This window comes from Mauremys reevesii, linkage group 5 (assembly GCF_016161935.1).
Source record: "Mauremys reevesii isolate NIE-2019 linkage group 5, ASM1616193v1, whole genome shotgun sequence".
In the NCBI taxonomy this organism is placed as follows: domain Eukaryota; kingdom Metazoa; phylum Chordata; order Testudines; family Geoemydidae; genus Mauremys; species Mauremys reevesii.
Window position 1 is genome coordinate 83,527,944 of NC_052627.1, and position 25,109 is coordinate 83,553,052.

The 25,109-nt window shown below is 38.0% G+C and overlaps 1 protein-coding gene across 20 annotated transcripts in view; it reads right to left on the reverse strand.

Moving 5' to 3' along the window:
* Positions 1 to 25,109, reverse strand: part of PCM1 (pericentriolar material 1) — a 75,584-nt gene that overhangs the window by 49,272 nt on the left and 1,203 nt on the right. For 10 of the 20 annotated variants that reach the window (XM_039540280.1, XM_039540279.1, XM_039540278.1 and 7 more), the window contains 12 exons: positions 20,900 to 21,013; positions 19,961 to 20,206; positions 18,381 to 18,653; positions 17,551 to 17,721; positions 17,245 to 17,361; positions 15,726 to 15,899; positions 13,385 to 13,562; positions 10,106 to 10,215; positions 9,033 to 9,249; positions 2,038 to 2,239; positions 1,442 to 1,615; positions 3 to 160 (listed from right to left, as the gene is read on the reverse strand). In XM_039540280.1, coding sequence (XP_039396214.1) covers positions 3 to 160; positions 1,442 to 1,615; positions 2,038 to 2,239; positions 9,033 to 9,249; positions 10,106 to 10,215; positions 13,385 to 13,562; positions 15,726 to 15,899; positions 17,245 to 17,361; positions 17,551 to 17,721; positions 18,381 to 18,653; positions 19,961 to 20,206; positions 20,900 to 20,995 — 2,116 coding nt within the window. In that variant the 5' untranslated portion in view covers positions 20,996 to 21,013. The remainder of the gene's footprint in view (positions 1 to 2; positions 161 to 1,441; positions 1,616 to 2,037; positions 2,240 to 9,032; positions 9,250 to 10,105; positions 10,216 to 13,384; positions 13,563 to 15,725; positions 15,900 to 17,244; positions 17,362 to 17,550; positions 17,722 to 18,380; positions 18,654 to 19,960; positions 20,207 to 20,899; positions 21,014 to 25,109) is intronic. The other 10 variants (XM_039540292.1, XM_039540291.1, XM_039540298.1 and 7 more) reach the window with 6 other exon arrangements.

Here is a 25,109-nt window from a genome sequence, read left to right on the forward strand (position 1 = left end):
ACCTAATGTAGAAGACATATTTAAAGTCCTTAAGTTAGCAGCAGATCGGTTATTTATTTCACAGTCTGTATTAAGGTGTCTTCCATCTCTGTTAGTAGTTCCACACTGTATGTTGGAATTGCTATTTATTTCACTCCAGCTACTAATTCCCTGAGGGTTTCTAGGAGAAAACATTCATCATATTAAAAATCAGTTCTCATTCCATTAAAACTTTTAAAAAACTGGATAAGATATAATTTTTTTTAAACTTTAATCATTTTAGATTAATGTGCTAAACACTACAATTGCCAAGATAAAAGGTCATTCAAAACAATCACACAAACCTTAACATCCCATTTCCCTTTTAGTGGGACAACCAAAATTCCCCAGTCCAGCTCTGCACTACACCCCACATCTATCACAGACACGAGATAGAATCATAGAATCTCAGGGTTGGAAGGGACCTCAGGAGGTCATCTAGTCCAACCCCCTGCTCAAAGCAGGACCAAACCCAACTAAATCATCCCAGCCAGGGCTTTGTCAAGCCTGACCTTAAAAACCTCTAAGGAAGGAGATTCCACCACCTCCCTAGGTAACCCATTCCAGTTCTTCACCACCCTACTAGTGAAAAAGAGATAGTCTATAGCACAAGAGTCCCCTTTTTAAATAATATCTCCCATGTAGATTTTCAAGTAGAGCTGAAGATGCTGGTCTGAACTTATAAAATGTTACATGGTTTGGGACCTGGTTACTTGAGAAATTATCCGTGCACTCAAGTACATATGGAACCCCTTCAGTGTGAACAGAAGAAGCCTTTGACAGAGGATATCCATGAACATCCCTCAACACTGCAATTCATTTCCACCTTGATTCTCTAGACTAGATTTGTTAGCCAGGTACACTGCAAATCCCATCTTTATCTGTGACTATGTGAGGTAAGGGTGAGTTAGCAGCCTGATAAACTGAATGCATGGGACTACATTTGGATTTTATAAGGCCATTTAATGTGCCTATTTATCCTTTCTGTGTCTTATCTTGAAATTCTAATAGGTATCAAGAGTTGCATACTGATGCTATAAAATCTAAACAGGAACATTAATTTTGAAACACCATTTAAAAACTTCGTAACATTTATACAAAGAGCATAATTTATCCGTGAAGTCCTTAGTGGAGTTTCATGGTGTAATCAGCACAGGGTCTAATTCACAGTGCATAATTCTAGAGCTATTGAATATTTTAGGAAGACCTTTAAAATGACTTATCAACTGGATTAAGAAAAATATTGTATTAGCCAAGGTTAGGTTATCAGCATAATGAAGGGTATCTCAAATGAACTGACACAACACAGTGTCAATTTAATCTAAGTATTAAAAACTTCTAGTTAACCACACCACCTCACTATGCTGAACGTACAATAACTAAGGCCACAAAATTTAAGACAAAATATAAAAAAAAGCGTAACCTAATATTGGTAACAGGTTGTGGATTCTCATGTTCAGAATCGCATTCTGATTCCCCTGTGTCGTCCTCTTTAGTGTTTTCATTCACGGCATCAGTCATCATATCAGATGTCTGTTCATAATAATGAACTAACTCACGCAACTCATTCAATCTCTTACGAACTTCATTCAGTTTCCTGAAATGAAAGCAGAATACTTTATATACATGCCCCTACTCGATAAGAAACCTGAATGTAGCATTCAGTTCTTTATTAAACAGTGCTCTCAAAAAAAGTGCAGCAAACTTAACCAAATTTTAATTTTAACCAAGTACTTATATACATAAACTAATTAATATCTAAATTCACTATAATTTCAGATCTGTAACAACCTTTGCTTGAAGATGTTCTCAAGCCCAAATTAATCTGTATGATATTTCACAGAAAATACTACTACTAAGATCTAACTTAAGATAACTAGTTTATATTTCAGACTTTCTACATCTTTCAAAAATATGCCATTTAGGAAAAAAACTTAAAACCTAACAAAAATGTATACAGAACCATTTAAGTTCATCACAGCAAATTAATTACATAATAAAATTCATAAAACATTTTACTGGAGCTTTTCTGTTGGATTTAGATTGTCATCCTCTTCACTCTCATTCTGAGAAGCAATGGAATCAGGAGGATAAGGAGCAGATGATGCTAGGCTGTTAGACTCTCCATTGATAACAGTTACTATGCCTACAGGAGCAGAGGCAGCTGAAGTTGTACTTCTTTGATCAATACTCCTTTGAGGAGAGCCTGACACAGGCAAGACTACAAAAAAGGAAATGAAAAAATATCAAATTTGGTATCGTATTAAAAAGAGCTACTTATTTGGATTTATATAAACATATGTAAAGACAGTAAGTATTAACAGAATATGTACATCAGCAATAAAGATCTCTTGGTTTTTCACTACATTTATTACAGGCGAGGCTGGTGGTGCTGCCTATTATGATGGTTGCCCCACACTTCTCATTATAAGACCCTATTTTCAGTTCCTTGTAACCTCACCAAACTGCAACCATTTGTGCTGAAGTTTTCCATGCTGGGTGTCTGCTTCACACTCAGTTTGGTTGGAAAATTTCAGCCAAAAGAGTTCAATCATAATGAAGCAAGAAGTTAGAGAAAGATACGTTTTGCCCATATTAAAAAAATTCTGTTAAGCCTCTTTTTGAAAAGCTCTAGCACGTCAATGCTTTGTAGTGGGGACTTGAAATTTGGCAAGGCTCTGGCATTGGTGACAGGGATGTGATTTTTGCTGTCCCCATAAAAATCTACCCAAATTTGTCCCCGTTACAAGCATACGAAAAAGATCAGTTTGAACACGTTCAGTAAAAATTCTATGATTAGCTAAAAATCTCTGAAATCTCTCCTCAATGAGCACACTCAAGCTTGTGTGTGTGAGCAGACCTCATATGTACCATCCACAAAGAGCAACTAAGAAAGCTCCAGGCCAGATCTAACAGGGACAAAGCCTGGCTTTACCTGTAATTGCTACGCTGTTTTAGGGCAGGGACAAACACAACAACATCTCTCCTGTGCTCTGAATTGACCCTGCTGCTGGCACAGCAGCATGAAAGAGGAAGTTGTCAGATTTCAATGCAGAAGCTACACTGTCTCCATGAATTAAAGATTAATCTTTAATTAAAGATTGTGTCACGTGATGAAATCTCCAGGAATACATCCAATCGAAATTGACAACCCTAAGCTACAAGTGTGTGTGTGTCTGTCTTGGATGGGGAGGCAAACATAATTCTAGCATTTCCTAACCTTTCAGCACTTGCCTTTGCAACTTTCATCATAATCTTTTTTTAATGTAGTTATTTTGGATGTAATCGAACATAAGCTTGAGATTCAAGTCCTCAAATGTCAGGAGAAACATCAATGATTCCACAGCAATCTAAAGATTAGCCTACATGTATATATACACAATAAGAAAAGTCTCACTCCACATCATTGCAACATTAGCAATGCGATATTATTTTGAAACGAATGGCTTTTTATAAAATGAAGTTAAATAAACTGAAATATTAGTAAGCAGCCACTAGTTATATTAAAATAAATGTTATTATCAAGTAGATATTTGTATATTGTATTGAATCATAGAATAAAATCATAAGCTCACAATGGAGAAAGTTTAGCTTGCAAGACTACCATAGTTTCTCTCTTAACCATACACAAAACTCAATTTGAAAAACATGAATTGATGTACAATTTCATAAGGTTTCCAAGTATCAGAGGTGTAGCCGTGTTAATCTCTATTGCAACTGAAAAGGGGGGAGAGGGGCAGGGTTATGCATGAAAGCTTATGCCCAAATAAATCTGTTAGTCTTTAAGGTGCTCCTTGTTGTTTTTATAAGGTTTTCAAATTCTTTGTTCAATTGTCATTTTGATATGCGCATTTACAATGAAAGGCAATATTTCTCATCTTCCAAATGTTGTTTCTTGGAGAGCTTTTATAACAAACGTTTAGTGTAGGTAACTTCTAACAGTAAACAGAGTTATTACAACTAAACCTATGAGTGATAGCTATAAGAATGATGTTGAGCTAGCAAACCTGTTAAATCTTTGAAAAGAATAACCACACTATTCACACTTATGAGTAATATGTAGCCTGGGGGTACCTAAGAGCAGACCTACTCCAAGCAGCGTCCAACTAGACCACACATGCGCCTCTTCCTTCCCCTTCTCTGTGTCCCTGAATGTTTTGAGAGTGAAGCTACATAATAGGGCAGTCTGCCCTCTACTACCTCAGTTCCTTCCATCACTAACCCAGAGAACCAAGGTAAGACTCTGAAAAAAGAGAGGAAGGTGGGTGGGAAGTGTGACTATATAGTCCTCTTGAAGAACTCTTGTGACAAGTACCTAAGTTTTATTCCTCTGAGTGGCTTTGCATACTCCCCACTTATGGATAGTTTGCCAAGCAGTGCTGAAAACTCAGGCAGAGGGAAAAAACTAGTAATAATGGTTGAAGCACTGATCTACCAACTCTGGCAATCTGTTCTTGAAGCCAAATCCAAAGCACAGTGTTTGGTAAAAGTATAGATTGACCTCCAAGCAGCAGCCTTACAGATTTTTCCCATTAGGAACATGTTGAAGGCACTGCTCTAGTAGAATGAGATTTTACAATACCAGGCACAGGAATTAACAACATTCACTGATACACTCTTTAATAAATCTGGAAACAGTCTGAATATATACACTATTAACTACACTTTATTAGCATCTAAAATATGTAATGCTGATTTCCCTTTAGTAGCAGGAGGCTTACGGGAAAAAATAGTAAATTAATAGTTTGATTGAAGTGAAATTCTGATACTACTTTTCGCAGAAACATGGAGTCAGGTCTAAGAGCTACCTTGTCTTTATGAAAAAATACTAAATGGCAGATCTGCCAGCGGAGCACATAATCCACTCACCCTTCTGGATGATGGTCTAGCTATAATAAATACCATCTTAATAGACAAATAAAATAAGAAACGCTCTGCCAAAGGTTCAAAGGGTGGTTTCATCAGCCTGGTCAAGACCAAATGGCGATCCCATGGAATGGCTGGATCCCTCAAACAAGAGTACAGATTGAACAACCCCTTCATAAACCACTTAACTGAAATCATGCACAGTCATCTACCATCAATCAAATCATGGTAAGCAGAAACAGATGCCAAATGAATTGTTAAAGAAGCATGATATAAGCCTTCAGACTTCAAATACATTAAATACTCTAAAACAGATGGACTAGAAGCTGAGACTGGAGAATCAGATTTGTCCAGAACATCCAAGAGACAAATCTAGTCCATTTCAAACAACACTCTTATCGGCAACTTCCTTGAATTAAACAATAAATCATGGACCACAGAGGAACATCATTGTTCAATATCAGTCAAAGTCAAATAGCCCAAACTGTCAGATGAAGTATCCTGCTCTGTTGTGGTGACAGCTAGTCTGGAGACAAAGGGAGACTTTTGTGAATCCCACCCGACAGATGAAGTACCACTACTGTCTCAGCCAAGCTGGGCAATTGTATCATTACTGCCTTGTTTTGATGTACTTTCCTCACCACTTTCTAAATTAATGAGAGTGAATCAACAGAATGTACTTCTTCAATCTTCTCAGATTTTAAACTGGATGAAATCTCCCATCTTTTTTCCTGTACCAGGAAGCGTCATGAATAAAAACCCTGGTGCCAAAAAGATATTTGGGAACCTCTTCGACAGCACCTAACAGAAAGAATTTTTGAACCTCTGATAGAAAGACAGCCTTGCAAGAAAGCTCCTTGTAGCGGGAAAGGTAGGGGAAATTGAAAGGGGACAGTTTTCCAAACTGCACAGCTAGCCATCCTCTAATTCCTAGAGCCTAACTTGTCTGCTGCAATAAGCCTTCAATAGTTACTGAAAAGGACTATCCTGTCTCCAAATAATAGAAGGGAGGGATCCTCATTACTTGGTTCATGACTCTTGATCTTCACATCAAATTTGATGCCTGGCAGCTGAGGAAGCCAACGAGGAAAGAGAAGGTTGTTTTGTCTTATGTCTGTATCTGGAAGCCCACTTTCTTGTGCTGGCTCTGCAACAAGCTTCCTGATGTTGTTGATGTCTCTGATTTGAGGAAAAATAAGCAGATGACTGAGGGTAAACCGGTCTCTGATAGAGGGAAAAACGGCATCTTCTTCTAACCAAGAGATGAAGACCCAGTGATTGAGCAGTAGATTTAGTAGCCTTTAATTTCTCCAACAGTTTGCTGATGAAAAGACCACCCCTCTCATAAGGAAAATCTTCAACTTAAATTTTGGTATCCAGACCCAATGAAGAGGAATGAAACCACGCATATCTCTTTAAGATAACTGCAGCTGTCAATGCTCTAGTGGAAGAGTCTGAAGCATTAAACAAAGACTGAGAGTATGCTTCACCACATTTTGAGCCTCCATCAAAATAGTATTTGCCAGCCTTCTGTTATCTGACAAATCCTGAACAGAATGTAGCCATCTTTCCCCACATATGGAATTGGCAACAGGTCAGGACCATCTGGTAATTAACCACATTAATAACCAAGAGAAGAAGAAGAAGGGGGGGGGGGGCTTTTCCCAAGAACATTGATCTTTTTTTCCCTTTCAGTCAGCAGCAGACCTAAGCCTATTATTGGAAGCAGCCATCACCAGTGAATTAGGGACAGGGTGAATGGAGGGAAACGGGGGAACGACACCTCCTGGGTTCTCTCATACAATGTATCTGTTTTGGGTTTTTTAAGAAATAGGTGGACAGGAAGGAGGGATCATCCAAACAGTACTAGCAGGCTATAGGAGAGTATTCAGTATCGGCAATGTTATTCTATTCCTAGAAGTAAACCCAAGAACATCAAATATCGGGTGGGAATTTTCCTCCATGGTAAAAGTTCAATGTGAATGTCATGTGGTCCACTGAAACTGCGAAGTGTCCTCAAAATGAGATGATGCAGAAGCAACACTCTCACTGAGTCACCTGCCTCCACAATTCCCCTGGCAGGGGATGAGGAGCAATATGCAGAAAACAAGTAGTAATGGGGGCCTGGAGTCACTTGGGTATTGCGGGACTGTCGACGACTGCCCTCCTGGAGAAGAGGGGTTGCACAAGTGGAAGGGGCAGGCTTTTGAAATGCCTGGGAGAACTTAAATAGATAGGGGGAAAGGGGGCACAACTGCTATACAGGTTGATTTAAGGGAGATCATACTATGAAGTAACAGGAAATTCTGTATTACACAATGGGCAAGACAATGGACTTATCACGTCCCTTACATTAAGAATGACACTAACCAATCAATATAAGAAGGAACAGGAGGCATCTTTCTCCAAGAAGATGGCAACAGGACGCTGCATCTGCAAAGTCTTTTTTGACATTTAGGTTCTTCAAAAGCACTCCTGTGCTATCTTCAATTCAGGAGTGAATTAGTCTACCCCACAATTAAAGCAGAAAACCTTGCCTGAAAACTTGGCTGGGGCAGGATCCTCATCCTAGGCACCTTTACATCTTCAAAGTCACATTTAAAACTCTGTTGCTGAATCACCCAACCTTGAAACAGAAGCCCTGAATAAAGTTTCTGAAACCTCTGGGCCCTTACAAAGATTTTAACCCTGTGTCTCAAAGAAAACTAGAAGCCAGAATTTTATTCCCCGGACAATGAGGAAGATAAGACTGCCACGTGGACAGAAACCAAGCCCCTCAGAAAGATTTAAACAGCTAGTCACAGAGGGTGTGAGGAGTACAAGCTGGCAAACTTGTCTTAGAGAGAAAAGTAGTCAGTCAGTACAACTGTAAAGTTCCCATCTGTTGTACAAAAAGAACTAAATATCAAGTGTGTAGATCAGAACAAAAACAAATTCCCTGTAAAGTATGCCAATTTAAAACACAGTTATATTAAAAGGAACAAAGAACTGAAAATAAAATTTCTATAATGAAATTTTACCTTTTATTACAAACACAAAATGACAAAGATTAGAGGAAAAAAAATCTTGTTTTTAATTTACTTTATGCATTTGACAGAAGTGTGTATACAGTAAATTTCATTGTTGGCCCCTATATATTCAGTTTCTACCATTTGTTTTGGCCTTTTGGTAAGAGAAGACAAATATTTAAAAGATAGGCAAGTGATTTTTAACACCACAAATATTGGCCAGGAATTCAGAGCAAAGAATAGCACTGAAACTATAACTCTGTGTCCCTTTAAGTCTTAGCCATTCTAAAGCAGAAAGGTTAACTTTACAGATCTCACTTAGTGTAAACCTTCCCAAACATTTCAGGAACTTAGCCATAAAAAGTGCTATCAACGGAGGGAGCAACTTATCAGTAAGGTTCAATGAATCATTTTAATCTAAGAAAGTAATTAAATTTCATTATTTTCAAGACAATGGGGGAAGTTACTGAAGAAAATCACATTAAAATGCACTTTTTGCCTGTAACATTGGGTATTGCCACAGTTACAGAGGTAAAGTTCTATAGTCAGATTCTTCACTAAATCAGTTTGGTGGACTTTCAAATACTATAAAAGCAAAAGACTATTACCACAGAAAAACAATCCTAGTTCTGTATTTAAATCACTACATTAAAAAGGAAACATTCCATTAAAATTTGTTATTACCGAAAGCTACACAAATGACAATACTTCCAGGAGAAAGACAAGATGGGTGAAGGAATATCTTTTATTGAACCGACTCCTGTTGGTGGAAGGGACATGCTTTTGAGCATCACAGAGCTTTTCCTCAGGTCCGGAGAAGGTAACCAGAGTGTCTAAGCTAAATACAAAGTGGGACAGATTGTTAAGTACAAGAGGTTCACACGTGTTGCAGGAAGAGCTCTATGAAGCTTGAAAGCTAGTCCATTTCATCAAAAGAAGTTGGTCCAATAAAAGGTATTACCTTCCTCACCTTTCTCCGTCACGTCCTGGGACCAACACAGCTACACTACTGCAAACAATACTTCCGTGTGCTAAGATCAGTAACAATTCTGAGTCATTAGTTGCAGGTTACATTTAAACTGGATTTGTTTAATGTAGTTTATAGTCCTTTTAAAGTGTGTTCTGCATACATTTACTTACAGGAGGAGTTGTTCAGATGCTGGTCACGAAGTGTGTGAAGCTCTCCTAACAACTTGTCCATTTTTTGTTTTTTACCTTGCAACATTCTCATCTTGCTAAAAAGTTGCGATTTCTCATCTGATAAGTGCTGTGACACAGAAGAATTTCTACTTTGTGAAATCTCTCTAGTAAGTGAAAGACTTTCTGCTTGCCTTCTATTATCTGGCACAGGTTGAGTCTAAAAATAAATAAAGTTTATTTTAGTAGAAGTACTATGAAGATGCCATAGTAATCTGCTAGTTACCTTTCCCAATTCCAGAAAAAAAAAGTAAAAAAATACCTCATTTAACTTGTTAAACTCAAGGCTAGTGCTAAGACTCCAACAGAAAACCAAGGTTCTCAACTAATCAATAGTTAGCTCTTATATAATTCCAACTGCATAGTAACTAGTATGGATTGTGATGTGAAACTGTTACTCTTGGCTTCCAAGAACTATGTATAAACTGACACTAAGCTTGTCTCAGTCAACGAATAACGACTTCTAGCCAAAGTAAAACAACAAACATAGAAAGCATCAATTGGAATAAAAACAAAACAAAAACTTTACAATCAAATCCAGTTACTGTTTGACATTTTTTATTATATGTAAACTCGTCATAGGGTTTTTTAAACTGAGTATTTTATTTTAAACATGTGGCCCTACATACAATTCTTGTTATGAGTTGTGCAAGTAACCTACAGGGCATATTATTGAAAATGTAATTAGAAGAAACCATACTCAGCAAGTCCGACAAGTACAAGCAAAATTTACACAGGCATTTAAGAGGTAGCAATACGAAAAGCTTAAATTTTGTGCATCACAGCAACAAGATCTAAGAAACAAGATCTTTTAACTACATATTATTGCCACAAAGATTTAAGAAAATGTTATCAAAACAGGAATCACTCTCACTGTGTGAGAAAGTATACTGAAAACTAAGTTAGAATAGCTTTGCAATAAACCTATTTATTCAAGTATTTTTAAGGCCCTTATAGGGAAAATGAACTAATATACACACAGCAACACAATATTTAAAAATAAAATGAAAAGTTACCTGAGATTCATGAAGCTGATTGTGAAAACGCTGGATTAGGTCATTTAATTCTTCATTTAGTTCAGATGTAAGACTCACTCCTGAAATGCTACCTGTGGTCTCTGTTACAACTACAGAAAACAGTAAGTCCAAAGCATTAAACTAACAGGTTAATTTGAGAAAATGATTTTTAAGATTTCAAAATAAGTATATACCATAGCTACTAACATACAGCACTGGTTAGACAAATGTATCTTATTTTTCAACTGCACTAACCAAATCCTGTGCACACATTATAGAAATTTTAATTAAACTGAAACATCTGAAGTAAACCTTTAGAAAAACAGATTTTTTTTTTAAATGACACCTACCCAACCCCAGAAAGAATTCATCATTTGATATGGACAGCACTATGTCAGCAGGAGAGACTCTCCTGCCAACATAGCTAAGGGTGCTTGTTGAGGATGGTTTAATTATGCTGGCAGGAGAGCTCTCTCCTGCCAGCAAAGAGCAACTACACAGGAGATCTTACAGCGGCACAGCTGTGCCACTAAAGGTCTATAGTGTAGACATAGCCTTGGTCAATGTACAGTTTCACTGTGAAAACCAACTATGCAAAAGCATACCTTGTTCAGCAGATCTGTTCCTTTTGTGTTTTCGGTTTGTTTTTTGTTGTTCCCACAAAAATCAGTTAAGTTCAGTTTTTGTTGTGTTTTTTGTTTTGTTTAAAAACTGTATGGCCCTGCATAACCAACACTGCTAAGAAAAATGATCTGGACAGCGTACTTCTCATTTATTTATCAACAGAACTCTATGTTCCAGTCAAAGACGATGGATTATATGGGTCTAAAGGCAGAATATAATTTGGCCTCCAGAACCTTTACTGACCATGGTATGCTAGAAGGAAACACCTCAGTTTGACATTCAAATCTGATTTGCAGGGCTGGCAGTTAGGAAAAAAGGCACATTTTTACTTGCGAAAACATATTTGATATGGAAATCAAGAGAAATGTAGAACTCTACAACACTATTTTAAAAACAGTCACTTGTCAAAACAAACCAGGACCTTAAATATCCACCAAGTTTAGCCATACCAGAGTGTGGGTGTCTAGCCTATTTTTAACTTCACATTAATAGTTCGTTAAATAAACCCTTAACTGGGGTTTATTTTTAAAATGTTCCATATATTTAATTTTACATCATTTTTTTTCCTCTTTTCCCTGTCCCTGCTTCTTCTACCTTTTTCAACACAGGGGATGCTGCTCTGAGTATCACCAGGACAAATGTGACACAAATAATAGTAGCACCAGGGAACAGAGAATAAGCCTCTCCTTAAGGCTAACTTAAGTAAGCCTCTCCTCTGTCCACCACCTCCTCTTCCTATGAAGAGGGGTTATTTCTGTAGGGGAGAGGAGAGTATGGGACTTCAGATTTCTACTACTACTGGGAAGTTTGCTTAGGGCAAGAGACATCATAAGGCAGAAATGAGGTGCTCAGAAGCTGATTCAGAAGAGCTGCAAGGAAGAAATGCCTTCCCCAGAACCATGGTATGCCCTATATTTGAAATTGGGCAACCGGAACTGCAGCCAGTATTCAAGGTGTGGGCATAATATGGATTTATACAGTGGCATGATATTTTATGTCTTATATATCTAAGAATTAGAAAAGGTATGGAGGACAACAAAAGTGACTGAGAATATGGAACAACTTCCCTATAAGGACAGATTAAAAAGACTGGGACTTTTCACCTTGGAAAAGGGATGACTAAGGGAGGCTATGATAGAAGTCCATATAATCATGAATGATGTAGATAAAGTGATTACGGAAATGTTATTTACTCCTTCATAAAGCACAAGAAGTATGGGTCACCCAATGAAAATAATAGGCAGCAGGTTTAAAACAAAGAAAAGGAAGTACTTCTTCTCACAACACACAGTCAACCTGTGCAACTCTTTGCCAGAGGATATTGTGAAGACCAAAACTACAATAAGATTCAAAAAAAAATTAGATAAGTTCACAGAGAATGGGTCCATCAATGGCTATTAGCCAGGATGGGTAGGGATGCTACACCATGCTCTGAGTGTCCCTGGGAGTGGGTGACAGGAGATGGATCACTTGAAGATTGCCTGTTCTGTTCATTCTCTCTGAACTGGCACTGGCCACTGCTGGAAGACAGGATATTGGGCTAGATAGACCATTGGTCTGACCCAGTATGGCCATTCTTATGTTCTACTAGCTGCCTGGAGCATCATTCCATCTCATAGCAAAATCATCCCGTATGGTCCTTCTATCCCACCTCAAAGCTGGCTTGTTAGGCCAGGACACAGGAAGAGATCAATTACTATAGGCAGAGCCCTAGGCTACAATTTTGCTCGTCAGTTTGTTGGTGCTATTGTTACGTGTGATGTTATGGGTCAGACAAGCAATGCACTCCATTTCTAAAGAGGACAAGGCAGAAGTGAGGCAAAGGGAAATTTGAAGTCAAACAATTTTAAAATGATTTTCTCTGTTAGAAATTTGCTAAACAAGCTTTTAAAAAACATGTATGGTACACATTCTGTGGGAATGGTAAGCAGATCTGAGACCATCACCATCTAACTTCCAAACAATTTATAATTAGAGGTTGTTTAACACTGATCTCAAACCACTTCTGTTATTACTTTCCAAAAAAAATTATCTTTGGGCAGAGACTAAATATGAGAAGTTTCAACCCCAAAGATTTTGACAAAGTTAAGGAAGCGTTAAAGTACAGGTTTACAATGGAATAACAATTATCTTTATAGTGGCTGTGATGTGTTTAACAGTTGGAGGCAAGTCTACAATTCAGATTCTTTAGAATAATACACTTTGATTTCAATTACAACACAGAATACAATTGATATGAAAAAGAAGAAAGACATCCAAAATATTTAATAAATTTCAATTGGTATTCTATTGTTTAACAGTGTGATTCAAACGGTGATTAACTCAAAAATTAATTGCAATTAAAACAAATTAATAACCTGAGTTCACTGCGATTAATCGACAGCCCTAGTTTTAAGTTTGTAGCCTTGTTACCTAATAACATATACAAAATATTTAAACTAAGTTCTTCCACTAAATGGAAGTCCTGCAGTAAAATTCCAAATATTACAGGTATTTTATATAAGACACAGAATGTACAAGATTAAGAATATATCCAGAACATTTTTTTTAAATTGTGCAGTACATTTATACTTCCAATATTTTTTTTTAAATTCGGAGTTTCAGGTTTAATCAATATATCAATTTATCATTACATACTCTTGTCCTTCCACATACCAGAATCATCCATGACAGCAATTGCCTGCTCTGCTTTATGCTGCAGAGCAAGAAGAGCAGCTTGTCTTCCCTGAAGTGCTTTCAGCTGTTCCTGTTGTTGTAACATCCTTGTTAACAAGTCATGTTGCTTCTTCAAGTTCTCTAGCTCCTCTTTAGCCTCCTGCTGGGGGTCTCTGGCCTGGAAGATAAGAAAGGATGCTATCATAGCTGTGGAATTTATTTGATAACACTGCAATAGTAATATGACGACATCTTAATGTAAGCTGAACCTTACCAGCTCAATGAAACACTTCAAGACTAACAGTTTAGTTTAATGAGGTGAAGACTTAACTATCGTCTCCTCACACTTAAAGCTAGCTCTTCCAGACCAAGTTTGAGTCATTTAGGGAAAAGTTTGTACTGCCGACAACCATGCTGCACAATGCCTTGTGGATAAATAAAATTGTTTTGTCTCGGGGTCTGCCAACTCAGCACCTTCCACAAGCAGATTACAAAATTAAAAACTTGAACATTTCTTCCTTTAACTACACTATGTTTATAAATTCATTAACACAAAAAACATATAACCACAAAGCCATAAGAGTACTCCTCCCCTCAATCCCTGATGAATTGCATTTTATATATAAGATACTGAATTAAAACAGCAAAAACGCAAAGACTTCTGTTTGGTGTTGAACTTGTTTTACAGAGTCTCTGCAGTAAACACTTTTTAAAAATATGCACCTGATCCTCTTCATTTCCTATACTGGCTTAACAGTCCAGTGTAGAGTGAAAACAGAAACTGAATCATCTGTTCACAAGTATCTGTTATGCAACTGCCAACCCAAAGAAGCACCACTGTACCCTGCCTTAGTAAGATCCAAGGTCCAAAATGATTCACTAGCCTCAAAGCTTTATCTTTCACTACACAATTTTGCAACAAATTGTTTCTCATTCCATAAAACCATATGTAGGCTACAATTCTGCATCAAGTTTGAACCTGCATCTTCACAGTAGGAAGATGGGCTACAAAAATACCAGTATTATGATTTTTTTAAATATTTGTCAAGTCTTAAAAAAAAAAAAAAAAAAAAAGACTTTTTGCCAAGCTGAAATTCCACTCGCAAAGTAAAAAAAATTCACCTGCCATCTAGTGTCGAGTACTTACTGTAAGCAACTATATATCTGAATTGTGAAAGATTCCTACACTGAAGAATATGCTTGCATATATTAAAGTACTTGGCCTACCACAGAGGTACTTCCCACAGAGTTTGGAAGTTATTGGAAAAGGCAAGGTCAAGTACTTTAATGGACAGTAAATTAACTTTGTGGATGGAGTGCTGCTTCTTGCCCCTCGTAGCAGATTGTGTGGATCCCAGAATGGAGTGAGCAACTCTCTCTCAGCCTAGGCATCAGAAATGTCTGAATCTCCAAAAAGCAATGTTTTAAAGGGTAAACCATGTTCAGATCAATCCACTCAATCCAAGCTTGACAAATTTGCTATAAAGGGTACAGAAATAGTCAAATAATATATTTAAACAATTTGAGTTTAAACAAAAAAGATGGGGCACTAAAAATTCAATTACAAAAATATTTAAAAAAAATATCACAGCAGGACTGGACACATCTCAAACACAGTTTTTAAAGACACTGACTCCCACTAATGTGTTTTTCCCTGCAGGTATATACTGGGTATTGCTACAGGCATGCACAGTTTATCCTCTGTAGAGATTTTATTACAGATCATATTTTTCCTCTGGGCAACAGAAGTTTTTGATCTTCCACTTCACTTTTTCTACACGATATTTGTTATTAAGTTCTTTCAGGCAGATTAATAGCATGAAACTTAACAGATCTCTAAGTGTGAATTATCTAAAATGACACTACATTAAACCAATTTTAAAACACTTTCTCAGAAATAAGAGTGCAATTGCATTAACTCATGAACCTGAAGTGGCAAGCTGTGGCTGCAAACAGTGAGATTAACAGATGGACATAGAGTTAGATTTATACCCCTCACTAATCAAAAAAAGAACATATGTTGGGTTGGAGGAGGAAATTAGTAAAAAAATCATTTTTATAAAATCTCTACTTCTGAAAACAAGTCAACATGAAGAAGAAGAGACATTCAATAAAAATTTATCCATACACAGGTAAGACAGACAGGTCTACTGTTATAGTGGTGACTAAAGCATTAAACACCAGAAGCTTTTGTATGGAAAGAGTGAGAGAAAAAAGTAATTGTTCATTACAAATAATTAGTATGTTTTAAAGCTGTTTAGCAACAAAGGAACTGAGGAAGAAAATCAGCAAGTACAGACCCTATTTTGGAGACTTGCCAAGGTAATATTCTGAAGAGTACCTGTGAGGGTAATCCAATCCTAATATGCCAGATTTCCCTGCCATTCAGAGCGGCTCTGTCACCTTTCCCCTTTGGACTTGTTGTAACGTCAATGTCTGAAACCTGTCCTTGTGAAGCTGAATTCCCTAGTTTGTCCTCAATGCAGGGCCGAACTTTCAGACTAAAAGATTCTTCCTTTATTAAACAGTTTAGTATGTTAGATTTAGAACACACTCCTGTTTAACATGCATTTTTAAAACTATAAAATTTCTTACCTAATTCATTTGTGTCTTATTTATTATATTGAGTGGAAAATTGTATTACCTCACTCAAATAAGTCTTTTCTTGTTTAATTAATTCTACTGAATTTTCAATTGCCTTTGTTAAAAATTATTTTCTTAATTAACAGGATTCCAAATATCACCGTACCATGTAATTATAGAGAACTACTTTTAATATTTCAAAGAACTATATTATAAAAGAAACTTAATTCCAAAATACTTAATAAAATTGAAAAAAATATGCTCTCTGTATAGATAAACAACCAGATACAAGCTTTGTTTACAGTAATTCTATATGAATATATATTTCTGTCAGTACTGGTTATTTTTTCACATTTTAAACAATATTTTAAAAGTTAGATGTAGATGTTTAATCTCTATAATGTTATCTTTCTGAAAGACCCAATAACAACAAGATGATCTTGCAGGACTTTGATAATTAGATTGAGAGACTGTCCTGTTTCATTCTGACTTTTAAATAAGTAAGTACCTCTATTATTCATTTAAATGCTACTTCGTAACTTCCTAGAACACACATTCCTAACCCAAAGTTTGTGGAGCACTTTGCGGATGGTCCACATCATGCTGGCTGAAAACAAAGAGCCAACACCATATACACAGATGCTTAAATTTTATTAAAAAGGAGATAAAAACATTAGGAAGTATTCAGCGTTCTTTTCCATGTAAGCAACTGCTGAAATTGCTACAGGAGTTACATGATCACAAATGGGAGAGGAGATGGTCTGTGCAATCATGGAATGTATATATTTAGAAATGCCAGAATCCATAAGAGACACTAATAAGAGGTGGCCTACCCAATGAAAGAGGTTGGGAACCCCCATCCTAGAGCAATGCTTCTTACGGTATCACTATAGATATACTTATGCTTCCTATAGCAACAACCCACGATAGTGAACCATTTACACGCCTCCATTACCCTTCAATTTCCCCAGTACTGGAAGCACACCTCTTATCAAAAACAGCTTAGAAAACTAGTTCTTTCTGCATTGATAACAGGCAAGATACATATTTAACTCCTAGAATTATTTAAAAGATTCATTAGCTATCAAAAAGTAAAATTGCTACAACAGAAGCTTTTTAAAACAAACTTTTAAAAAATATACATCATTGAGAGAGTTTGGGGGGTTTAAATCTCCTTGAACTGAATTTCAGATGAACAACAATACTATCACGTATCAGTCAGGAAAAGAAAAAACAAGTCTTCATTTCTAGCACCTTAATTACTAAAAGCAGCTTACCGTGGTATCTGAAGCCTCAGACTGCACATCTATGTTTAGCGATGTGCTCTCAGCTACAGAACCAGATCCCACAGCTGAATCTATAGTCCGAACATCCTCCTCCTCATTTTCTCTAGCCTGAAATATTTTAGCGGCATAAATCAAAAGCTATATAAATGGGATAGTAAAAATGAATTATGGAAGGTACTGTATCTTGAAGTTAACTCCCCCAGCAGTACCATCAAAATATCAATAATTGACTCCTTAAAGTTTTTGCACATTGCTTAAGAGACACATTATATCTATATTTTAAGTTCTGAAACTTACAAGCATCTTTTGCAAAAATTTCAGATAGGATTTTTCTTGTTCTTTAAGATGGTCTATGAGATGTGACAAGCGCTCAACATTAGCAGATCTTTCATTTTTCTCTACAAGATCATCCCGCATGGAGCTGGCCTTAGCAATATAGTCACGAATTTGAACTAGTCTGCTCACAATCTGCAGAGAAGACATTGAAATTACTCAGTAAGTTAATCAATAAATAGTTTTGATATTTGTGATCCACAACACATGAGGGTGAAAATTTAACTTATACCACACTTATGTAAATAAAATGAAAGGTGACATACTAGAATTTATGGTCTCAATCCTACAATTGGCACCGACTTCAACAGGGATGCAGCATGTGCATAAAGTTCCAAGATTGAGGATGAATGTTGCTTCTGTCAGATACCAGGTGCACTATTGAGCTCATATCTCTAAACATTATGTCACAATTTGTATGCTGGTCCCAGAAATTACCAAGACAATTAAAATGGTAAGCAAATCAATCTCTAGGCTTAAAAGAGGTATATTAAATAAACTACTTCTCTCTCAGTATGCAGAGTTATTAGCATTATGTGATCATAAGCATTTCCACACATAGTACATTTTAAATCTCATTTCACGTGTCCTGAAGCAAGTTACTTTGTAAACAATTAAGAGTAGCAAAATATAAACCTTCATAATAACCATTTGAAATTAATTTTAAAAATTAATGAAACTTTCTAGGAAGCTTCATCAGGGTGTCTACAAAGCAATAATGAAATTAGATATTTTCTAAAAGTTCTGGTATTGTAGGAGGAAGAGATTGCAATTGACTGAGTAACGAACAATACCTGGTTACTATCCATAGCAGGTTCTCCTCTTCCATCTTCTTGAACAGACACCTGACAGTTTTGCAAAAAGTCCTTACTTAGAGCAGATGCAAATAACTCTTTACATTGTGATGATCCACTAGTTTCTTTTTTTTGAGAGCTTGTAGCAGCATCCTTGCTTTTGTTAGTGTTAATCTGCAGTGATAGGAAGTTGAATGGTTTTCTGGTTTCATTAAGCTGACGTTTGTTGTTAGCAGCCGTTGCTCTGCCTTGAGAATCACTTCCAATGCTCCTCTACATAAAAACGAACCAAAGGAAGTTATTACATATTACTTAAATATTCCTTCAAAAACATTGTTCTATTTGTATTAGTTCACAATTGAACAATAGAGTGGTACCATCATCATGTGCCATTACTGGGCATAGCTTGGAAAAAAACCAAGAGATTCATCTACTAGCCAGAGAACTAAACTTACTAGCTGACAGCTGATACTAAAGATGATTAAAACCATCTCCGCCAGGCAGATTCTGGTCAGAAGCTTGACTTTCCAATCAATCTATTGGGAATGACAGGGAGACTTCTAGAATTCCTATCAGGGTCCTGTCCCTGGACCCTGCTCTAGACTCCAGCTTCCTGCCTGAAACTATAAAGCCACATCTCCCCTCCAAATGCATGAGAAAGAAGCTACTTATACTATAGCCTCCTGACTATTGAACTGGAACAAAGAATAGCATCGGATACTGAATTTCTCTACAGCCTCTTCCTGTGTGGAAAAAGATCTTCCCACCCTACTCTAGACTGCATTTATTGGTTATCTACCCCCAACCGTAGCTCCAGAGCTTTCTTCTGCCACTACTAGGCCGGAATGTTTACTGATGCTATTCAGAACTACATGTGCAACCGTGACATTAAGTATATCAGTTCCACTCTACTGTTCCTTGAAAAGTTAAGAGCAGCAACAGAAGCTCTAGAGTCGGCTGTCTTCAGATTTGGGAAAACTACAAAGCAATGGGTCACATTTGGAAGGTTATCATTATAATCATAAAGACTAGAGGTCACAGTCTTAATTGAAAACGTAAATTAAGCAAAAATGTAGGGCAGAAGTATAGTAAAAAGCATGACATTCCATTCTGCCACAAGGCACACCATCCAGAAATAACCAGGGTTAGAGTCTCAAATTACATTAATTCAGGAAGTAATGCCTTCAAGAAAATATTTCAAGATTGGCAGGTACTAAATAACCTCTAACTCTCACAGATGTGATACACATAGAGAAATACTGATTTGGAGAACTGCAATTTATTATATTACAGAGTGACACCATATGCCAACCTTCAGGTATGCTGTCTAGTGAAAGTAGCTGACCTACCCTTATGTATCTGGACACCATGATCCAGAATATATGTATTTTTCTACACTTTTTCCAGTTCAGAATCTGAACTATTATTTGCTATGTGACATCACTTCACATTTTTATTTGAGCCACTGACTTTCAAAGTCTTTCCTTTTGAAGTTAGTCAGATTAATAAAGACAGTTTAGCAGGTTTGTGTGGTTTCATATTCACATTTATACAATTTTTGCAAATACATATCCACAAACCTGATCCAGATCACTGAAGTTTATTCTTTGTTTAAGCCTTTCTAATTCTGCCTGCTCTGGAACAGACATCTGAGTCATATATCTAGTGTGAGGAAAACTATGAAGAGTCCTTGTCTTCCGCCGTCCCATTCCGGGTGAGGACTCTGGAGATATGTCATTAGTAAGCCTTGTTTCACCTTCCCCACCAAATTTTTTCTTGTTTTTCTCTGAAGACCTGTTTGCTTTCTTCTGTTGACCCCCCCAGTCCTTCAGAAAAGCAGAAAAAAAGCATATTTATTATCTCTTTAATGAAAAAAAATATGGTTTACTTCAGTGAATTAGAGTTTGACTCAATTTTAGAATTACAGAAAAAACAAAAATGCCAAAACATACTTATATTTAAGCAATAATTTGAGAATCAAATTGGATAATATAGTTTTCTCCAAAGCACGAATAGTAAGTAATCTGACAGAAAGTTTGGTCCACTTAACCTTTTTAGCCTTCTGAAGTACTTATTTACTTGAAACAAAGCTACACTAGCATTTTTCCCTTCTGCTCAGTCTTCAGCAGGTTATAATGCTTAACCTTGAGAGCAAATTCACTTATGGCTTTCAATCAAATAGTCTAGCTCCCCTACACCCTCACCCACAAAATGGTTTATACATAGCTAGATTTGCAACTCAGTTTTGATAGGCCATCTCTTGACCAAGGATGAGCATTCATATCAGCATATGGCTCTTTCAAATCTATGTTTGTATCATACATTTGTTTGCTGACTTTTGTTTCAATTGGACACATGTATTTAGTTTTATGAACAGAATGTAAGCAACTAACTTCTACTATAGTATTTTGTTTGACAATTTTTATGGTTTCATACCTATCCATCACTGCAGTAGACTCTACGTGTCAATTTTCACCTACAGTATGATGTGACAATTAAAAAGTTAACATGAATCATACCGTATTGTTCAGCCGGTCATCAAAGCTCTCATTGCTCCAGCTAGGCAAGTCCTGATCATTCATGCCTTCCTCAAAAGGACCACCTCCTGTTGCCATGGTATGCAGTCAAAAATGCTATAAAAAATTATAGTTGATGCAAAAATTAGCAATGCAGAGAAAAAAATCAAGGCAGGTGCTATAACTAAACACTCTCACAGAAGTTGAAAATAAGCTCTGAGGTTTACTTTCTAATATTGTTCTATTATAAAAGAACAATACAAATTAAAAATATTTTAGTATTCCTCACCCTGCGTAATAAAGAGCAAAAAGGTATAATCAGAAATTTTAGTTCCTGGAAACACTATAAAGAATGCAATACAGCAGGGGTTGGCAACCTTTCAGCAGTGCCCAGTCTTCATGTATACACTCTAATTTAAGGCTTTGCGTGCCGTAATCCCTTTGAATGTTTTTAGAAGGTCTCTCTCTAAGTCTAGAATATATAACCAAACTACTGTTATATGTAAAGTAAACGAGGTTTTAAAAATGTTTCAGATGCTTTATTTAAAATTAAATTAAAATGCAGATCTTATTAGTTTAGTGTGATCCTTGCCCTTGCTTTTCCTTGCTGAGTTTTCCAATGTGTGGTGGCACCTATTTAGGTACTATTTAGATACTGAGTTGCACACAGGCTTCTGAGTTGTAAGTTGATAACTGGCTGGCAGGAGGTCAGCGGCTGGAACCCCAGATTGGCAGCTGAGGTGAGTGGAGCTGGCGGTAGGGTGACCAGATGTCCCGATTTTATCGGGACTGTCCCGATATTTGCTTGTTTGTCCCGCGTCCCGACCAATGTTCGGTCGGGACACTAGACAAACAAACAATTTTGCCCTCCGCTCCCGTGCACAGGCGGAGCCCGGAGGGGCTCTTGCCCCCTTGCCCGACTCCGCCCCCTCCTTCCTCCATTGGATCCCTCACCAAATCCCTGCCCCCAGCCCCGCCCCCTCACTGCCCCATTGGATCCCAAGCTGGACCTGGGGAGGAGACGCCCCTGTGCAGCAGTCTGGGCACACAGGCCATGGATGGCTGGGGCCGGGAGCGCTGCAGTGCAGCGCGAAGGCTGCTCCAGCCCTGCAGTACACGGGGCAGCATGGTGGGTCCAGGGGCAGCGCGGAGCAGGCAGGGCCCGGGTGAGCGGCGTGGCCCGGGGGCGTGGGCTGCCCGCCGGAGACATGTGGTGGAGAGGGGCTGCGGGGGCGAGATTTGTCCCAGGCGGGGCGGCTGGCGCGAGGAGCCGGCCAGGATCCCCCGAACCGATAAACTTCCCCGACGCTGCTGGGGAATCCTGCGCCTCTCCCACTCGGCTGCGCTCCAGCATCTTGCCCTGCCGGGAAGGAGCTGCTGGAGTGCAGCTGAGCGGGAGAGGTGCGGGGCTCCCCGCCTGCGGTGGGACGAGTCTCATGTGCCCGGGGTGGGAGGCTCCGCGGGGAATGCAGTGCGCGCGGCTGGGGCGCTGTGTGCGATCCGGCGGTGCGGCTGGGTCCTGCTAATGCCCCCGGCCCCTGCAAAACTGCCTTTTTTTTTTTTTTTGCTCTGCCGCCATTTTTTTTGCTCCGCTCCCCGTGTCCCGATATTTCATCCCTGTGATCTGGTCACCCTAGCTGGCGGCTGGTTGAGGTGAACAGGGCCAGAAGCCTGGACCCTGTCTCGCATGTGGCCTGCGCTGGAACTCCAACTGGAAGCAAGGTGAGTGGGGCTGCGGAGGGGATCCTGGCTGGCAAGGGGCCAGCAGCCAGAACCCCAGAGCAGCGGAGGGCTGACCGCGACCGCTCTGGGGTTTCCACCACCGGCTCCTGCCAACTGGGGTCTCAGCCCACTGCCAGCCGGGGGTTCTGTCCCCTAGGCCAGCAGCGGCTGCTGAGTGGGACTGCAACGCGGGGGGGCAGCTGGCAAGCGGCCAGCAGCGGGAACCCCAGAGTGGCGGCGGGCTGAGCCCTGGGCTCTTTAAATCACCACTGGAGCCCTGCCACCGCTACCCCGATATAACGGATTTCACCTATAACGCGGTAGGGATTTTTAGCTCCGGCGGACCACATTATATCAAGGTAGAGGTGTATATGCAAGGCTTGACAGTGTAACAACCATTTTATCCTGACCTATGTCACTGGCCATAATGAGTTCATCAAACTAAGTATATTCTTCCCTTTTGATGTTATACAAGTTGTCTAAATCTAGTATAAGATTACATCACAACAGCCAATTTTTTCCAGTGTAAAAAAAAAAAGGGGCAATATTTATCTTAGCATCTAACAGAAGTAAGATATAAATCAGATACATTTTTATTACTACATAAAAACTCCTGTAAGGATTGAGTATTTCCACTTAAGTAAGACTTCTATAACTGCACATAGGCCAAGATCAGTTCAGTTACACCTGTGCAAACTTCTGAAATCTTAAGTAATTCTTCTCTCCTATTTACCAATATTTTCGTGGCATTGGGACTTTTAATCCTGGTTTATAGCATTCACTAAATCAACTAGACTACTTACATGCTTAAACTTAAGCATGTGCTTCGGCATCTTGCTGAATCATGGTCCAGGCAGCTTATCATATTCTGATGATGTCCTACATTTGTTTTTAAAACGTTTTCTAATAAACGCACATCCCTATTGGACTCACTTACATAAATTCTTTGAAACTGATGCAAATTACTGGTTACTTTGAGATGTTTTTCACTAAAATAAGCTTGAAGAGCTATACAATTCCAACTTCATTTTTCTGATTAGTTTGTTTTAACTAAGACTACATGCAGCTCTTTTCGAATAGTTAATTCAATAAAATTTCATGCATGGGAAATTAAGTTCAGCTTTTCTTGGTCTTTTACTTGGTGTGTTATTTTCTTTCACTTTACTTCCTAGCAGCTATTTGCAGAAGAGATTTGCTTATGAAAGTTTTGCTGTCCTGTTATTTTCCCTTTGTGTTTCCACCAATCTATCCCTCAACAAAAGGAAATCTTACAAGATAATGTTAATATCCTACGTGAACCTGCTATCCTTCAGCATAGTCATTAATCTCCACAAATTTTTTTTTTATTACAAGGGACTTAATAAAACCACATTTGTCTGAAAAATTCATACAAACAGTCACAATAGCTAATACTAGTATAGCTGAACAGTTAGCCAAACTAACATCTTTTATGTTTATTTTCTCTGTTTTTTGGTGACACTTAGCATATAGTCAGTTTCACCATTTCCCATTGGTCAGTATCTCCCTTAAGGAAGAGCCCCTTACAAGCACTAACAACAAAGAAGAAAATAATTCTTACCCCCTAAAGGTTTTAAAAGAAAAAAGAAAAAAAAAAAGTCAGGCCATTCCAGTTAGTGGATAGTCTATCAGAAACATGGTTTGTTAAGCTAAAAAAAAAAAAAAAAAATCCCAAAAATTTCAGATTGAGAATGTTCATTCGTTTTTATCATCAAGTAGCCACAGAAAACCAACAAACCAACTCCTCATTTTACCAGAATTTGCACTAATGATCCATACCATCAATTTTGTATTGTATAGATATAACACAATACAATATCAAAACTGCTGATCCTATTAGATACACTGGCAATCATCAAATTGTGTAAAGATACAAGTCTGGTAAACATTTGGCACTAGAGCAAACCAATGCCAAGATGTAACCTTTTATTTTAGGCCTTTTATTTTATTTTATGCACACTTATAACCTCAACTGTGACTGGGTCTCTTGTCAAATTTTAAAATATCCATTTGAGCTGTAAAAGCTCAAAATGTTCAACATTTATAATTTGACTGGCAGGGGGAATCAAATATTCTGCACAAATCTTCAACTCAGAAGTTCTGAAAACTAGAGATTTTAAAAGGACAACATGAATTTAAAATCTAGCCACTTAAAAAAGATAAATTAAAAGTAATTTCATATACCACAGACACTTCATGAATCTCCCCTCTAATCTCCAGTTTTGTCATCACAGTCTGTTGTTATTGGGAGATCCAGGCAACTGAGAAAGCTGGCTATACATTAAACTGACTAAAGCAGTGTTGGCAACCCACGATGTAAACAAACAAAACCCCAGAGAAACAGTTCTCTAATCTCTTTCGGTTGACAATCATATCCTCACATGTATCTCAAACAACTGTGAGCAAAAGCACTGCGGCCGGAACGCTACTTGGCCGGTGAGATGTCCCCTCAGTGGGGGTGGTGCTGAGAGCC